Source organism: Argentina silus (assembly GCF_951799395.1).
Source record: "Argentina silus genome assembly, chromosome: 11".
NCBI classification, from domain to species: Eukaryota; Metazoa; Chordata; class Actinopteri; order Argentiniformes; family Argentinidae; genus Argentina; species Argentina silus.
The window spans coordinates 7,846,899-7,859,985 of NC_139665.1; the positions used below are offsets into that span (position 1 = coordinate 7,846,899).

The 13,087-nt window shown below is 41.6% G+C and overlaps 1 protein-coding gene across 1 annotated transcript in view; it reads right to left on the minus strand.

Moving 5' to 3' along the window:
• syngap1a (synaptic Ras GTPase activating protein 1a) overlaps window positions 1-13,087 on the minus strand; it is a gene marked incomplete at both ends in the record, with an annotated part of 53,209 nt that overhangs the window by 33,817 nt on the left and 6,305 nt on the right. Inside the window, 2 exons of the mRNA XM_083680566.1 lie at window positions 5,423-5,528; window positions 10,487-10,620. Coding sequence (XP_083536692.1) covers window positions 5,423-5,528; window positions 10,487-10,620 — 240 coding nt within the window. The remainder of the gene's footprint in view (window positions 1-5,422; window positions 5,529-10,486; window positions 10,621-13,087) is intronic.

The following is a 13,087-nucleotide window of genomic DNA, read 5'->3' on the forward strand; positions in this document are numbered from 1 at the left end:
TGCAGCTCTATAATTATTGCCATGGTTACCATGAGGAGAGAGATGTGATTTGACCTCTTTGATGTTGTGGTATCATGTTCTTTTCCCCTATGTAACTTTTCTGCAGTATCCATATAATTCTCTTTTTTATTTTCAACTTCCCTCCCTCACCTCTCTTTCACGTGCAAACACACACACACTCACGCATGCACGCACAAACGCATGCACGCACACACACACCCAGCTGTTACCACTACTATACATCCCTGCAGACAGCCAAATCCTAAAGGAATTGCTCACCAAAAAACATTTCCTTATTATTATAATATATATTTCCACATATTACACATTTACCCCCACATTTTCACATACAATGTCTCTCTTGGTCAATTCTGGTCAGAAAGGAATACAGCCACATTTTCAAGGTATAGCACACCCTAAGGAAATAATTCTTAAATCACAAAGTATAGCCATCTAAAATTAATGTTTGCCAGACTCTGGCAAACATGCCTGGCATGAAAGACTAGAACATCTAAGTCAGCTTAGTTAGCGATGTAGCAGGTGTTTTGTTGTTGGAGTTTAGTGAATACACCAATGAAAGAGAATTAATGTTTACTTATGTTTAGAATATGTTTTACGGACAGTTAACGTGACGTGTTATTTTTGTGAAGAAGGGGTCGCGCACTCCTCCCTCTGCTCAATCTCATTATCATGAGAAAAAGGAGAGCTTCTTGTGTGCGTTACTGGTTATATTTGTGAAAATCAGATGATTTAAAAGAAATCTTTACCAAACAACTCCCACATACTCCCTCAATTCGAGCATTACCAACACACACAAACACGCACACACGCATGCACGCACGCACGCACACACACACACAGGGGTTGAATTGTCAAAAGTAAACAAGGGTTATAACACACTGATGTATTATCCATTTTCTTCAGTCTCAACGTTATCTGTACCTCCTGAAGTGGGTCATACCTTAGTTCCCCTATAACAAGGGGACTGTACTTGCAAAAACAGATTGGGAAGAACAGTGCCTGTCTCAGCCTTATGGGACACCTGTCCTTGTCCTAGATAATAACACAGAAAAACACTTGCCTTTGAGATGACCAGCCAAATATACAGGCTCCTATTCAATTTGTTTTTATGAGGCCAGACACAAAGTATACAGTAGCACTACATCTGGACAGTATACATTAGCACTTCCGTTCACTCAACATTACTGTAGGTATAGGAGATACACATCAAGTACTGCAGCCACATCCATGCCTAAACCCAGATCAACCTCACCTAATAATAGCATATGCCATTTAGCTGATGCTTTTATCCAAAGCGACTTACAGAGTGAATACATTTTTCAGTACATATCGTCCCAGCAGGAATCAAACCCACAACCTTAGCGTTGTTAACGCCATGCTCTAGCAACTGAGCCACAGAGGCCTTACCTCCTATGCATTAGTTCAGTTCTTAGAGTAGGAGCTCCATTTGCTCCTCTGATATGTTTGGTGGACTACACCATATTGTTCACACCCTATCCAATCTTCTCAGATGTGTACCGGTTAGGGGCGGTTAAGGGCTATAGGGGGGATTTGGGATTGGGCGCTGCTGTGCCCGTACTCTTCACTCCTCCATCTTTGGCTTTTTTACTTGGGCTTCCTCCTCTTTCCTCAGAACATTCACATCAAACAGGAGGACTCTCTACACAACCTCAGAGGTCCACGTATGAGGTAGCTTTATGAGGTCATAAATGACATATTTTCTGATGATACAGTACCTACAGCAACTTGAAAGCATAATCTGTGTGACTTTGGAAGTAGTAGTTCCAGGATAAGTATGAAACATTATTTCTGCACTGCAAAGCACATAAGATTCTATGAAGTTTTGATTTCAAACAATAAAACTATTTTTTTTTTTTTTTAAAGGAAAAAAGGGGACCAACTGCAAATTTGGGAAATGTGTCCATGTGCCTTAACCTCTCTGACTCCGTGGAGGACTGTCTGTCAACATGCGCACCGCTCTCACTCAGGGAGAGCGAAAACAAGAGCAAACTTGAAAACTTTACCCCACAACTAATCTCTCGGATTTGATTCTTAGCTACCCAGCTGGCTGGCTTTGATCACAGTGGTTTGGTGCACTGTGCCAGGATGCCGTGACTATGCAGTGCATATTAAAAGCACAAAAACAGGGGGTTCCCATATAACGACATAGCCCCATCTGTGACTAGGATTCTGTTTATATTTGGATGTTGTAAATGGGCTAATGACGATGGTGATTGCTGTAAAAAACAAAGAACGTATATGAAATACTGATGACGACTGTTCAATGTCCATTGGGGTGGTGTGAAAGGTGGCAATGTTCCTTACTCGTTGTACAGCCGCTGTAAGAGCATCCATTGTACCACCCACGTTTCTGTAGTTTCGATCCCAGACACTTGGGATGGACCAACGTGTAGGCCTTTATTAAGCCAATAGAAAGACCATTGAAAACAGACAGCGCATAGTAATTTTTGACTCTACTTCGCATCAATCATCTGCCACAGCACTTTCCACCCAGTACTTTCTGATTCTGAGCTACGCATCACAGCTGTGTAATTTGCTGAAATCAAATAATAACAAATACTTTACTCAGTAAATTCACTCCTACTAAGGCCAGGTTTATATGCGCTGTGCTCAATAGCCTGGGGATGAGGTTATGTCTAATGTGACGTAGCCCTGGAAATCAAATCCAAAAACAATGTCTGTGCTGGGGGCGCTCAGTGGTGTAGCACACTAAGGCGCGTACCATATCATCGCAAGATCCCTGGTTCGTTTCCGGCCATCGACATATCCTGCATGTCATCCCTCGTCTCTGTCACCCATCCTTCCTGTCAATCTCTACTATCTTTATCCCAATAAAGCAGAAATGCCCTAAAAACATATATTTAAAAAAACAATGTCTGTGTGTGTGTTGGGAGTAGGGGGTTGCAATAGTTGTTTATCCTAGCTGAGCCTGAAAGCTTCAGTGTGAGGAATCAAGTCACTCAGTAATGCACCACCTGAATTCCATACTAAATTCACTAAACATTTGAAGACACAAATGCTAGACATTGTCATGGAAAGCTTGTTTTTGTATGGCAAACAGTATTGCATCCCAGTACCTGATTCTTGAACACCTGATCCCGGACTGTCCTCTTCGGCAGGTATCAGAATGAGTGTTTTGAATTCATTGATTTTCATAGAAGTGTTATATTGTGCATCAGGGAGCCAAGCACTCCTGGGGCCGAGCGAGACAGGAAGTCTTGCTTCATGTTTGAACTGTCACATACAGTTAATTTGTTGTAGAATACTTACCCATTCATCCATACTACAGTATATCTACAGCTAGCTAGCAGCTATCAGACACTAGTATTACAGATACACACATGCTATAGCTTGCATTCCTATTTCAGACAAAACACTTGGAACATCTCATTACTTTTATCTGTACTTCTTTGGCTCTCATTTCCAGTTTTATTTGTTGGAGGTTTAATTGCTTTTTCGGAATTGAAGAAACAATGTGCTCACTCCAAAAACATATTCAAAAGAACTGTCCATGTAATGAGTCCTCACAGAATATTAGAGCAAATGAAAAATGGAGAGCACTCTAATGAATAAAACTTTCCATCATAATATTTAATGGACGTTTTGATGACTATGCCATGTTCAGTCTAGTAGATCCTGTCCTCTAGTTCTGTAAACAGAGTAGGGTTGAGGGTTTCAAACAACACATGATCACTGAAAGCCAAATGCATGCTTTTTACTTAAAATAATATGGCAAATTAAAGGTTATGTTTGATCAATCACGGGAAGGCAATAACGGAAATAGCCTGCATTAATTTGTTTATATATAAAATAATTAACCATCAGTAATTACATGTTACGCAGTCCTACTTTGAGACCCACTCAAAAATACTGGTGAATTGAAAAAAAAAACATGTTAATGATTATAATTGCACATCACTAGCATCCGCCAATTTCACGGGGCAACGGTGACAAGCCTAAAAAAAACCTTTTTACAAATGTCAGGGAACCATTACCCATGTACCAACAAAGCCATATCTTCTGAAGAACACAATCATGGGTAAACAATTTTGTGAAATACAATTTGTCAATGATTGCTCCCCATATATACAGTACTGGCCTGGGTTATGCTCTCCTTAACTGGCACCGTATACCAGCTACAGCAGCTTCCTGACTCATTCCCTAGCTCCTATCTGTCACCTCTAGATTAATGCTGGAACTGGATTACCACCTACTGCTTGCCCAGTGTTAAGTGTCCGTTCGATGTAGCACAGCTACCACCCTGCCTCTGCCTCCTTCTTTCATCACATTACCATCTAGCTCCACGGCATTCCCCTCTGGACACACTCCTCTCCTGGTTCTTTCTCCGTGAATTAGCCTCAACTCACATGCCGAGTTGATAGGCCGTCCTCTGCCAAAAGTCAATGAGTTAAGTCTCTGCTCTCTCTCTCTCTCTCTCTCTCTCTCTCTCTCTCTCTCTCTCTCTCTCTCTCTCTCTCTCTCTCTCTCTCTCTCTCTCTCTCTCTCTCTCTCTCTCTCTCTCTCTCTCTCTCTCTCTCTCTCTCTCTCTCTCTCTCTCTCTCTCTCTCTCTCTCTCTCTCTCTCTCTCTCTCTCTCTCTCTCTCTCTCGTCTGGCTGGCTAGGGATGGAAGTGAGGGGTTTTTCTGGACCTGTCTCTTGTTGAGCTCTTACCTGACCCGACAATATTCCCCTGGGGGGGGGTCAACGGGGGCGCGCGATGCGGTAAAAAATAAACAGCACCCAGGATGGCACTTTGTGAGTGGCAGGGCAAAGGGGCTGAGTTCCCCCCCCCCCCCCCCCCCGGCCCCCCACCACTTGTGCATGTCCCTGCCTGGTTGCTTCTGCGCACTGCAGCCTACAGTAGCATCTCTCAACGGACCGACTTTGCTCTCCTCACACTCGTCACACCTGACCCTTAAACAAAAAAGGTCTCTTACTCTTTATTTATGTTGGACAATGTGCTTGGTTTTTTCTTACTCACTGAGACTGCCTTTTGAAGTTGACAAAGGAGCTTGTGACGAAGGAGCTTGCTCTGAAATGCGTCAGCGGACCTTTTGAAGAGAGCAAGTTGCCGTCTAGAACCCATTTTCTGTATACTGTATATTTCATTGATTTAATTAAATCAAGCCACATATTAGATCTTTATTTGCCAATGCTTTTTGCCTAAAAATGTATTTGAAATCAAATCAAATCAAATCAAATCAAAACTGAAAAACAAGATGAGCCAACACACGCATTTGCAAGGAGTATTCATACGGCATGTTCAGAACAGTGTACATTGTGTACACAGTGTACACATGTACATTCATACATGTACAGTAGAGTATGTATTCATTCATACATTCAAATATCTATCAGTCTTTGTTTGGGTACAGCCTACCTATCTCAGGGTGGTGTCTCCCCTCCACCGGCACGCTGACGGTCCTTCGGAGAAGCTTAGTCCGATGAGAGTCGGAGCGTCGCTCCCGCATCAGTAAAGGGTGAACCTGCAGAGAGCACAGAGGACCAGAAGAGTTAGGAGTCAAGCTCATGAAAAAACCACTTTGAGCTCTCCACTGCAGACATTTAACCCTTCTAAGCACTCCCACTTCATACAACACTTTGACACATCACTTTGACAAAAAAAAACACACTTTGCTTCAATGTTTCTTGACTCAATTATTTTTCTTTTTTGATATGGCATTCTGAACTTTTGTGCTCTTGGGATTTTAGAATCTTTCCTATATTTATTCTGCCTCTTTGATTTTGTTACCATCTGATGTAACTGTGAAGGAGAGCTTCTTTCACTTGACACACTGGGCATTTCTGTAGAACACTGATGACAAAGTTGTGTTTATGTTGCATTTATGTTGTATTTCATTCATGACCATTTTAAAAGTCTCGAAAACTCCATACTTAAACTCTTAAAACTCTATAATCTAGTGCACACTAGTCTCACATATTCATACTAGTCTCACATATTCAGTCTCATCTCTCTTGCAGCTGATTTTCCATTTGAGTGTGTCAGTACAGTACTGTATGTCTGTGATTGGCCCACTCTTAATTGACTCAGGTGTAACTGATCTTCTATGACTAATGTACAGCCACTGCATATAACTGGTGTGTAGGAGCTTGTTCTAGGGAGTCAAGTGGTGCTCAGTGGTGAGCAATGTTTGTTTTAGCTCAGTGAATTGCCAAGACAACTTATAATAAACTTATTATTGTATTGAGTTACTGCTGCTATTGTATTATTGTTACTGCTGCTATTGTATACACTCATAACTTACAATAAGTACATTTGTCTAAATAAGGGACTACATTTGTCTTAGTAACTATCCATCAGCCATCATAAATAAAACCTTTGTTAAGAACAAGTGCCATCAGCAGTCACAGTGGAAGAGAAAGGAAGAAAACTTAAAATAATAATAATAATAATATTTCAAGTTCTGGTAATGTAGGGTCTAAGGGGGTGGAGAGGTCTGAGATCTCGCCATAGGTGTTGGATGGTATTCAGATCTCTTTCAGAGAAGTCCAGTGTTTCACTCTGAACCATTCCTGGGCGCTTTTGGATGTATGTTTGGGGTCGTTGTCCTGCTGGAAGGAAGGTAGGGGGCCCTGTGTTTAGACAATGGGTTGAACATTTCGTTCCAATATGCCCTGATAATCTTCAGACGTCATGATGCCACGCACACTTTCAAGGCTTCCAGTACCAGGGGCAGAAAAGCAACCCTACAGGGTCACGGTTCCACATCTATCGGGTTTCTTGCTTTTTTTTTTTTAAATGTATTATTGTGTGTTGCAATGTTACTGTATTATTAGGTTACTACTCTATTGTATGTATCTATGTATACTGAATACTGTGTTTTCGAAGAGGAGAGCTTGGGAGTAACAATTTCATTGTATTGTCATACACTCCCCAGTATGCAAATACATATGACAATACAGTACTTGGATCTTTCTTATTCGCACAATAAATAATGTATTTTTTCAAAACTATGAAAATGGTCGAATTAAATGAAAACAATTGAAAAGAGTAGATTACCGTAAGTGCTGTATTATGAAAGTACAACACAAATGCAAATGCCCAAACTAATTCAGAAAATGTCCAGTCAGCCAGGTATTCTAATATAATCCTACATGTGAACAGTGTAGGCTGCCCACAGCTATAACCAAAGGCTAATGTGGTGCAGGAAATCATTGTGCTACATGAGTGCTTTGCTTAACACAGATGACTGAAACAATATTATATCAAATTGCTTGACAAGTCACCAGCGCCCCATTTTGGATATCTATGTATTGTTGAATAGCGTCTCCCTCTAGTGGCGAGTCTTGGGACATCAGCTCTCACATTGTGGGCTGTTGGGTAACTGGGGGGCCAGATTCAATACAATCTACCTTTAGTGTGTTGATTTTCATAATTACCTTTTTATCAAAGACTGAAAAAACAAGAGTAAAGTGGGGCAAGCAAACTCAAATTCTGCCAACCATAGTTTTGCACACTGATCTCTCCGAGCTGATCCTGACTTCAGGTGTTCGAGGTACAGTCGTTTGTTTGTTAGCTTTGGCTGCTCTGCCACTTGTTTTGGTACAAAGTTGAGAGATGGGTCTTGGGAAATGTGATCACTCTCACATTCATACAGACCTGTACAATACAATGTAGTGCACTACTGTAGAGAGTTGAGAGTAGGGGGAGGAGTGTCTTATCTTTTTTCCAGTTCTCCATTATCTACTTTGCTACGCAGTACAGGCTAATTGTTAGCAACAGCGTCTCCAATAGACAGGATTCTGACAGTAACTCATTTAGGATTGTTGAAATGACTTGCTGAATCTCCTCATAGAAACGTTTACGCTTGAAATGATTTTTTTTAATGTGCATTCTATTGAAAATAAAACAATTACAGTCTCTATAATCGATTTGCTGCAGAACTAGAACTCTTTGGTGGTCCTCTGTGGCTCAGTTGGTAGAGAGTGGCACTAACAACGCTTAGGTTGTGGGTTTGATTCCTGCTGGGACCGTATATACTGAAATGTATGCACTCACTGCAAGTCGCTTTGGATAAAACTGTCAGCTAAATGGCATATATTATATTATTTCCTTTTCGTAAAGTCACACACAGCCTCTCTATTTTGGTTTCAGTTTCACCAGCCGAGCTCTCCGCTCGTTGGACAGGCATTAGACCGCGGAGTGATTACTAGCTGGGAACAATAAGTTGCCGGTATCCTAATGGGATCCAGGAAGTATATGTAACAATCAAGGACTGCATATTATTGAAAAACTACGTTGTTTCCGATTCCAGTAAAAGCATTTACAGGTTCGTCTAGTATATAGCCGCTACTGAACTTTGGTTGAAGTTTCTCTGAGGAGATTTTGGCATGTCATTTCAACTATGCTAAACTAGTTCCCATCGGAATCTTGTGTGGGCGACGGTGCTGCTAACTGTTAGCCTGTGCTGCGGTAGAAAAAGTAGATAGCGAAGAACCAGATCTTTCACTCCTGGCCTTTGAGGACAACTTAGTGTAGGATGATATATTACCTAAACATAGAAATAGGCTAAACCATCCCTTTAAGCATTTTAGCCTGGAAAACTCAAATTGGCCTGTACATAAGTGTAACTTTTTATTTTTTTATTTGTAACTATGAGCTAGTACTTGGTTGCACAACCTTTTGTCTAAGGTTACTGCCTGAAAACGCTTGTAGCCTTCAGTGGGATTGCATCACCTTTCTATTGACAATTTGTTCGGGTCTGTCCACTTTTTAGCTGCAAACCACTTCAATCCTTGTATGTTTGAAGGGTTCCTTCGACCAACTGCTGTCTTTAGGTTTATTTTATTTTTTTATTTTTTTTTATTTTTTTTACATTTAAGTCATTTAGCATACGCTTTTATCCAACTTACAACAAGTACATTTGTCTAAATAAGGGACTACATTTGTCTAAGTAACTATACATCAGTCATCATAAATAAAACCTTTGTTAAGAACAAGTGCCATCGGCAGTCACAGTGGAAGAGAAAGGAAGAAAAATAATATTTCAAGTTCTGGTAATGTAGGGTTTTAGGGGGTGGAGAGGTCTGAGATCTCGCCATAGGTGTTGGATGGTATTCAGATCTCTTCCAGAGAAGTCCAGTGTTTCACTTTGAACCATTCCTGGGTGCTTTTGGATGGATGTTTGGGGTCGTTGTCCTGCTGGAAGGAAGGTAGGGGGCCCTGTGTTTAGACACTGGGTTGAACATTTCGTTCCATTATGCCCTGATAATCTTCAGACGTCATGATGCCACGCACACTTTCAAGGCTTCCAGTACCAGGGGCAGAAAAGCAACCCCACAGGGTCACGGTTCCACATCTATCGGGTTTCTTGCTTCGACTCGTCTTCTGTGGGCTTGGTCTCTCCCGGTTGTGTGAATGGCTAGGGTGTGTTTGTTTGTACTGGCTTTGATTTTCGATAGTTGTTCGGCCACTTCAGTTTTCACCGTGTCACATACCACATCATCGTGTTCATCTATGATTAAAAGCATGAGGTTTAAGGAACATTTATTCAGGATTTGGCACCAGCTTTATAGAAGGATGGGTTAGTGAGTCCTATTGTCAGTGGTTTCTGGACTCTTATGGCCCAAGGGCTCCATTATGATCTCCAGTTCTCACTCAGAGTTGTGCTGTGCCAATGGAGTTTAATTTCTGCCCTCTTCATATTTTCAATGATGGTTACCTGGGACTGCAAGAGTTATGATATTACTATCTATGATATTAAAATGGAAGTTTTAAACATATTTCAAAGATGTACAGTGTTTGTTTGTAAACAATGTGTCTGTAAAGTTTAACAGCCTTAAAAATTGGGTTATGAAAAAGTAAGACAGTTGTACTAAGCTCACCAGGCATTTATAATATTCTCCAAGAATCCATGGGTATATAATATCATTCATTGAAATGACCATTAAAAAAGCAGAACAAATCCCAGGGTGTGCAATCAATGTACAATCACACACACACAAGACCAAACTTGGATAAAGACAGGAACATACAAGTTAGGGTTGGCGGGAAGCCTAAAATGGCGGGAAGCCTAAAATGAACAGTAGTGAGATCATTCGCTAGCTACCTCCAGTCCAGGTTTTCACGTTGCCTATGTTTTTACGCAGTGATCTACTTCTACGTTTTACTCTTGCACTAGTTGAGGTACAGAGCGAGTGAACAACAAACATAATTCCCAAATGACCTTCAGTAAAGTTCTATATAACAATAATTATATCTGCCGTTTAGCTGACGCTTTTATCCAAAGCAACTTGCATTGCAGTGAGTGCATACATTTTTCAGTATATATGGTCCCAGCAGGAATCAAACCCACAACCTTCGCGTTGTAAACACTATGCTCTACCAACAGAGCCACAGAGGACCAAAACTCTAGCATATCCCATGACCTCCATCCTTATAAGAAATACAACATAAAGCGAGACAGAACAGAGTGGGCCTTACCTCCTCCTGGTCAAACATGTAGCGTTGACTCCCGGTTCTCATCGAGCGACGGAAGTTCCAGCCCGGAGAGTCATACGCAAGGCCATTGGAAGGGGTTTGGGGACGAGACGATGAGGGGGAGACACACCTTGCATCTAAGAGCAAAGAAAAAAAAGAGGGAAAATGACTTTTGCGCTGGATCGGATCAAAGCGGTTCTCTGATCATTGGTTGCTTCGTTTGTCTGTATTCCCCTCTCCTCGTCTGTTTTTATGCTCTTTCTCATTTTATTACTATTTGTGTCACGACTGAGGTTGCTGTCTGGCGACTCTGGCGCCCCCGGCGCCCCCCTCTGGCCATACGGATCAGTGCCTCCCAATCTACCTTGAATCATATCACCTGTGTGTTCTGTCCCCTGTTTGTATAAATAGCCTGTGTGTTCCCCATGTCTTCGTCTGAGATTCTCCCTGTCTGTTGTGAGTACCCTGTCTACCTGTCCGTATCGCCAGTCCCCGTGATAATCCAGTATTATTCCACAAGTGTGTACCTTATTTAGTGGAGCTTGCTTTCTCCACCTTTGTTTTGCCGTTTGGTCCCCGTGTTTGTTTGTACCCCTTTCCCCTCTTTTGTGTTAAACCCCTGTCTCTAAGTATTCACGCTGTGTCTGAGTATCTCTCCGCACTTGGGTCCCTCCCACTACCTAGCAACGCTAACATATTTGTATTTCGTTTATGTTTCTATCTCTTCAGTGTCATTGCTATCCACATAAAGATGATCACTATGAATGTACTTAGGGCTGTGACGGTAATCATATAACTGTCTAACTGACGGTTATGGGCCTCGACTGTGGAAAAAAATAACATGTTGTTTTCATACATGAATGACAGAATGGATGTACATTAACACGAGTTGTGTTCAGACGTAAGAGGATACACAAAGAACAGGTATGAAACTGACCTGTAAAACCTTTTCTTATCACATTTTTGTGAGAAGAGTAAATTGTCTGTGAAATGAAATATTGTTGAATAGGTAGCTAGTACCAGCTAGCAACCAGCTGTAACAGTGATTGGCTAAATGAGCTGTCAGTCAACCACCAGAGATACAAGCCTAGTCAGTCCTGAAGCAGTCTGAGCGGAGGCAAAATCTTTAAATGAATTAAAGCTGACTTAATAAGCTTTACATTGAAATTGAACTTCGAAACATGGGTTTGTGCTACATTGTTGTTACTCTGACATAACAAAAGCATAAAAAAAATGTATTTCAATCTGACTTTAACATATTATAAATAGACCAGGCAACAAGGGGTACTGGTTGTCCTAGATATAAATTGGATCTCTCCTCAATTTAGAAAATCTTCCCTGAGATAGAGAGGCATGCATCGTTTGGCAGGGATGTGAGAGAGGTGTGATGCTGGCAACACATCGCATTGCCATACGTCCAAATCTGAGAGACGGGATGGAACTACAACATGAAAATGAATTCCTTGATGTGTTTCAAATGAACAGTCTCTTCCGTATCCATTTTGTTTGTCAAAACAACGAATGGTTATGGGGGAAAGCATGAGCCACCTCAAATCTGCATTGTTCCTTCACAATGTTGTACCTCACACCGTACTATCTGTACCAGGGGAGGCTGGTGGAGGTAGAAATAGGAGGACGGGCTCATTGTAATGCATGGATGAAATAAGGACTTGTATCAAACGTGTGATCCATACCATTTCTCAATCCATTCCATGCATTACAATGAGTTGGTCCTCCGATTTCTACCTCCACCAGCCTCTCCTGATCTGGACTTGTACCAATATAAGGAACTATTTGATCTAAATCAAGATTTTCAGTTCGTTCTTCAAGTGTGCAGCTTGTGCATGTGTCAACAAAGTCCGAATTTGGCATTTGGACCTTGTAATTTAAATCTGATATTGTTGCCATGGCCATTGAGTAATGTTCACTGCTGTGCTGTGCACAGAGCTATTGTTTCTCCATTGGTGTAATAACAGTGACACAAATAGAACAGGGAACCATTGATTTGCCCTTGCATTCATTACTCAGGAAAGGCTTAGCATGAGACACAATTAGGACCCTTGTGATTTAGCCTCCACACTATCAAGCTGTGTGTCATCATTTGTTCACCATTGAAGTTCCACCTCCAAATATTGAGATAATGAGTGCACAGGAAGCAAAAAAATCAGCGCTGGCGATGTCACTTCCGCAACGCCCACTCGCTCTCTCTCTCTCGCTTTCTCTCTCTCTCTCACTCACACACATACACACGCACGCACACACACACACACACACAAACACACGCCCCCAGCCCATCTCCATGGCAACTGAGAAAAGAATAGACCGTAAGGGACTGCTAGAGGGACAGATGATCTGCAAGGATATAGCGAGAGATTTCCGAAAAAGAGAGAGAGAGAGAGAAATATGCTAGGGAGAACAAGCGTGGTAGTCAAAAAGAAAAGGAAGACATCTGATATAACTAGGTACCTACAGGGAAATGGAGGTTTGTGAACCACTGACACCAGGGTAGAAAAGGCGGAAGAGACACATAGTAGAGGGGGGGGGGGAGGAACCAAAGGAAAAGGAGGACACTATTTTTTGAAGAGGAGCCCACACTTTGTCTCC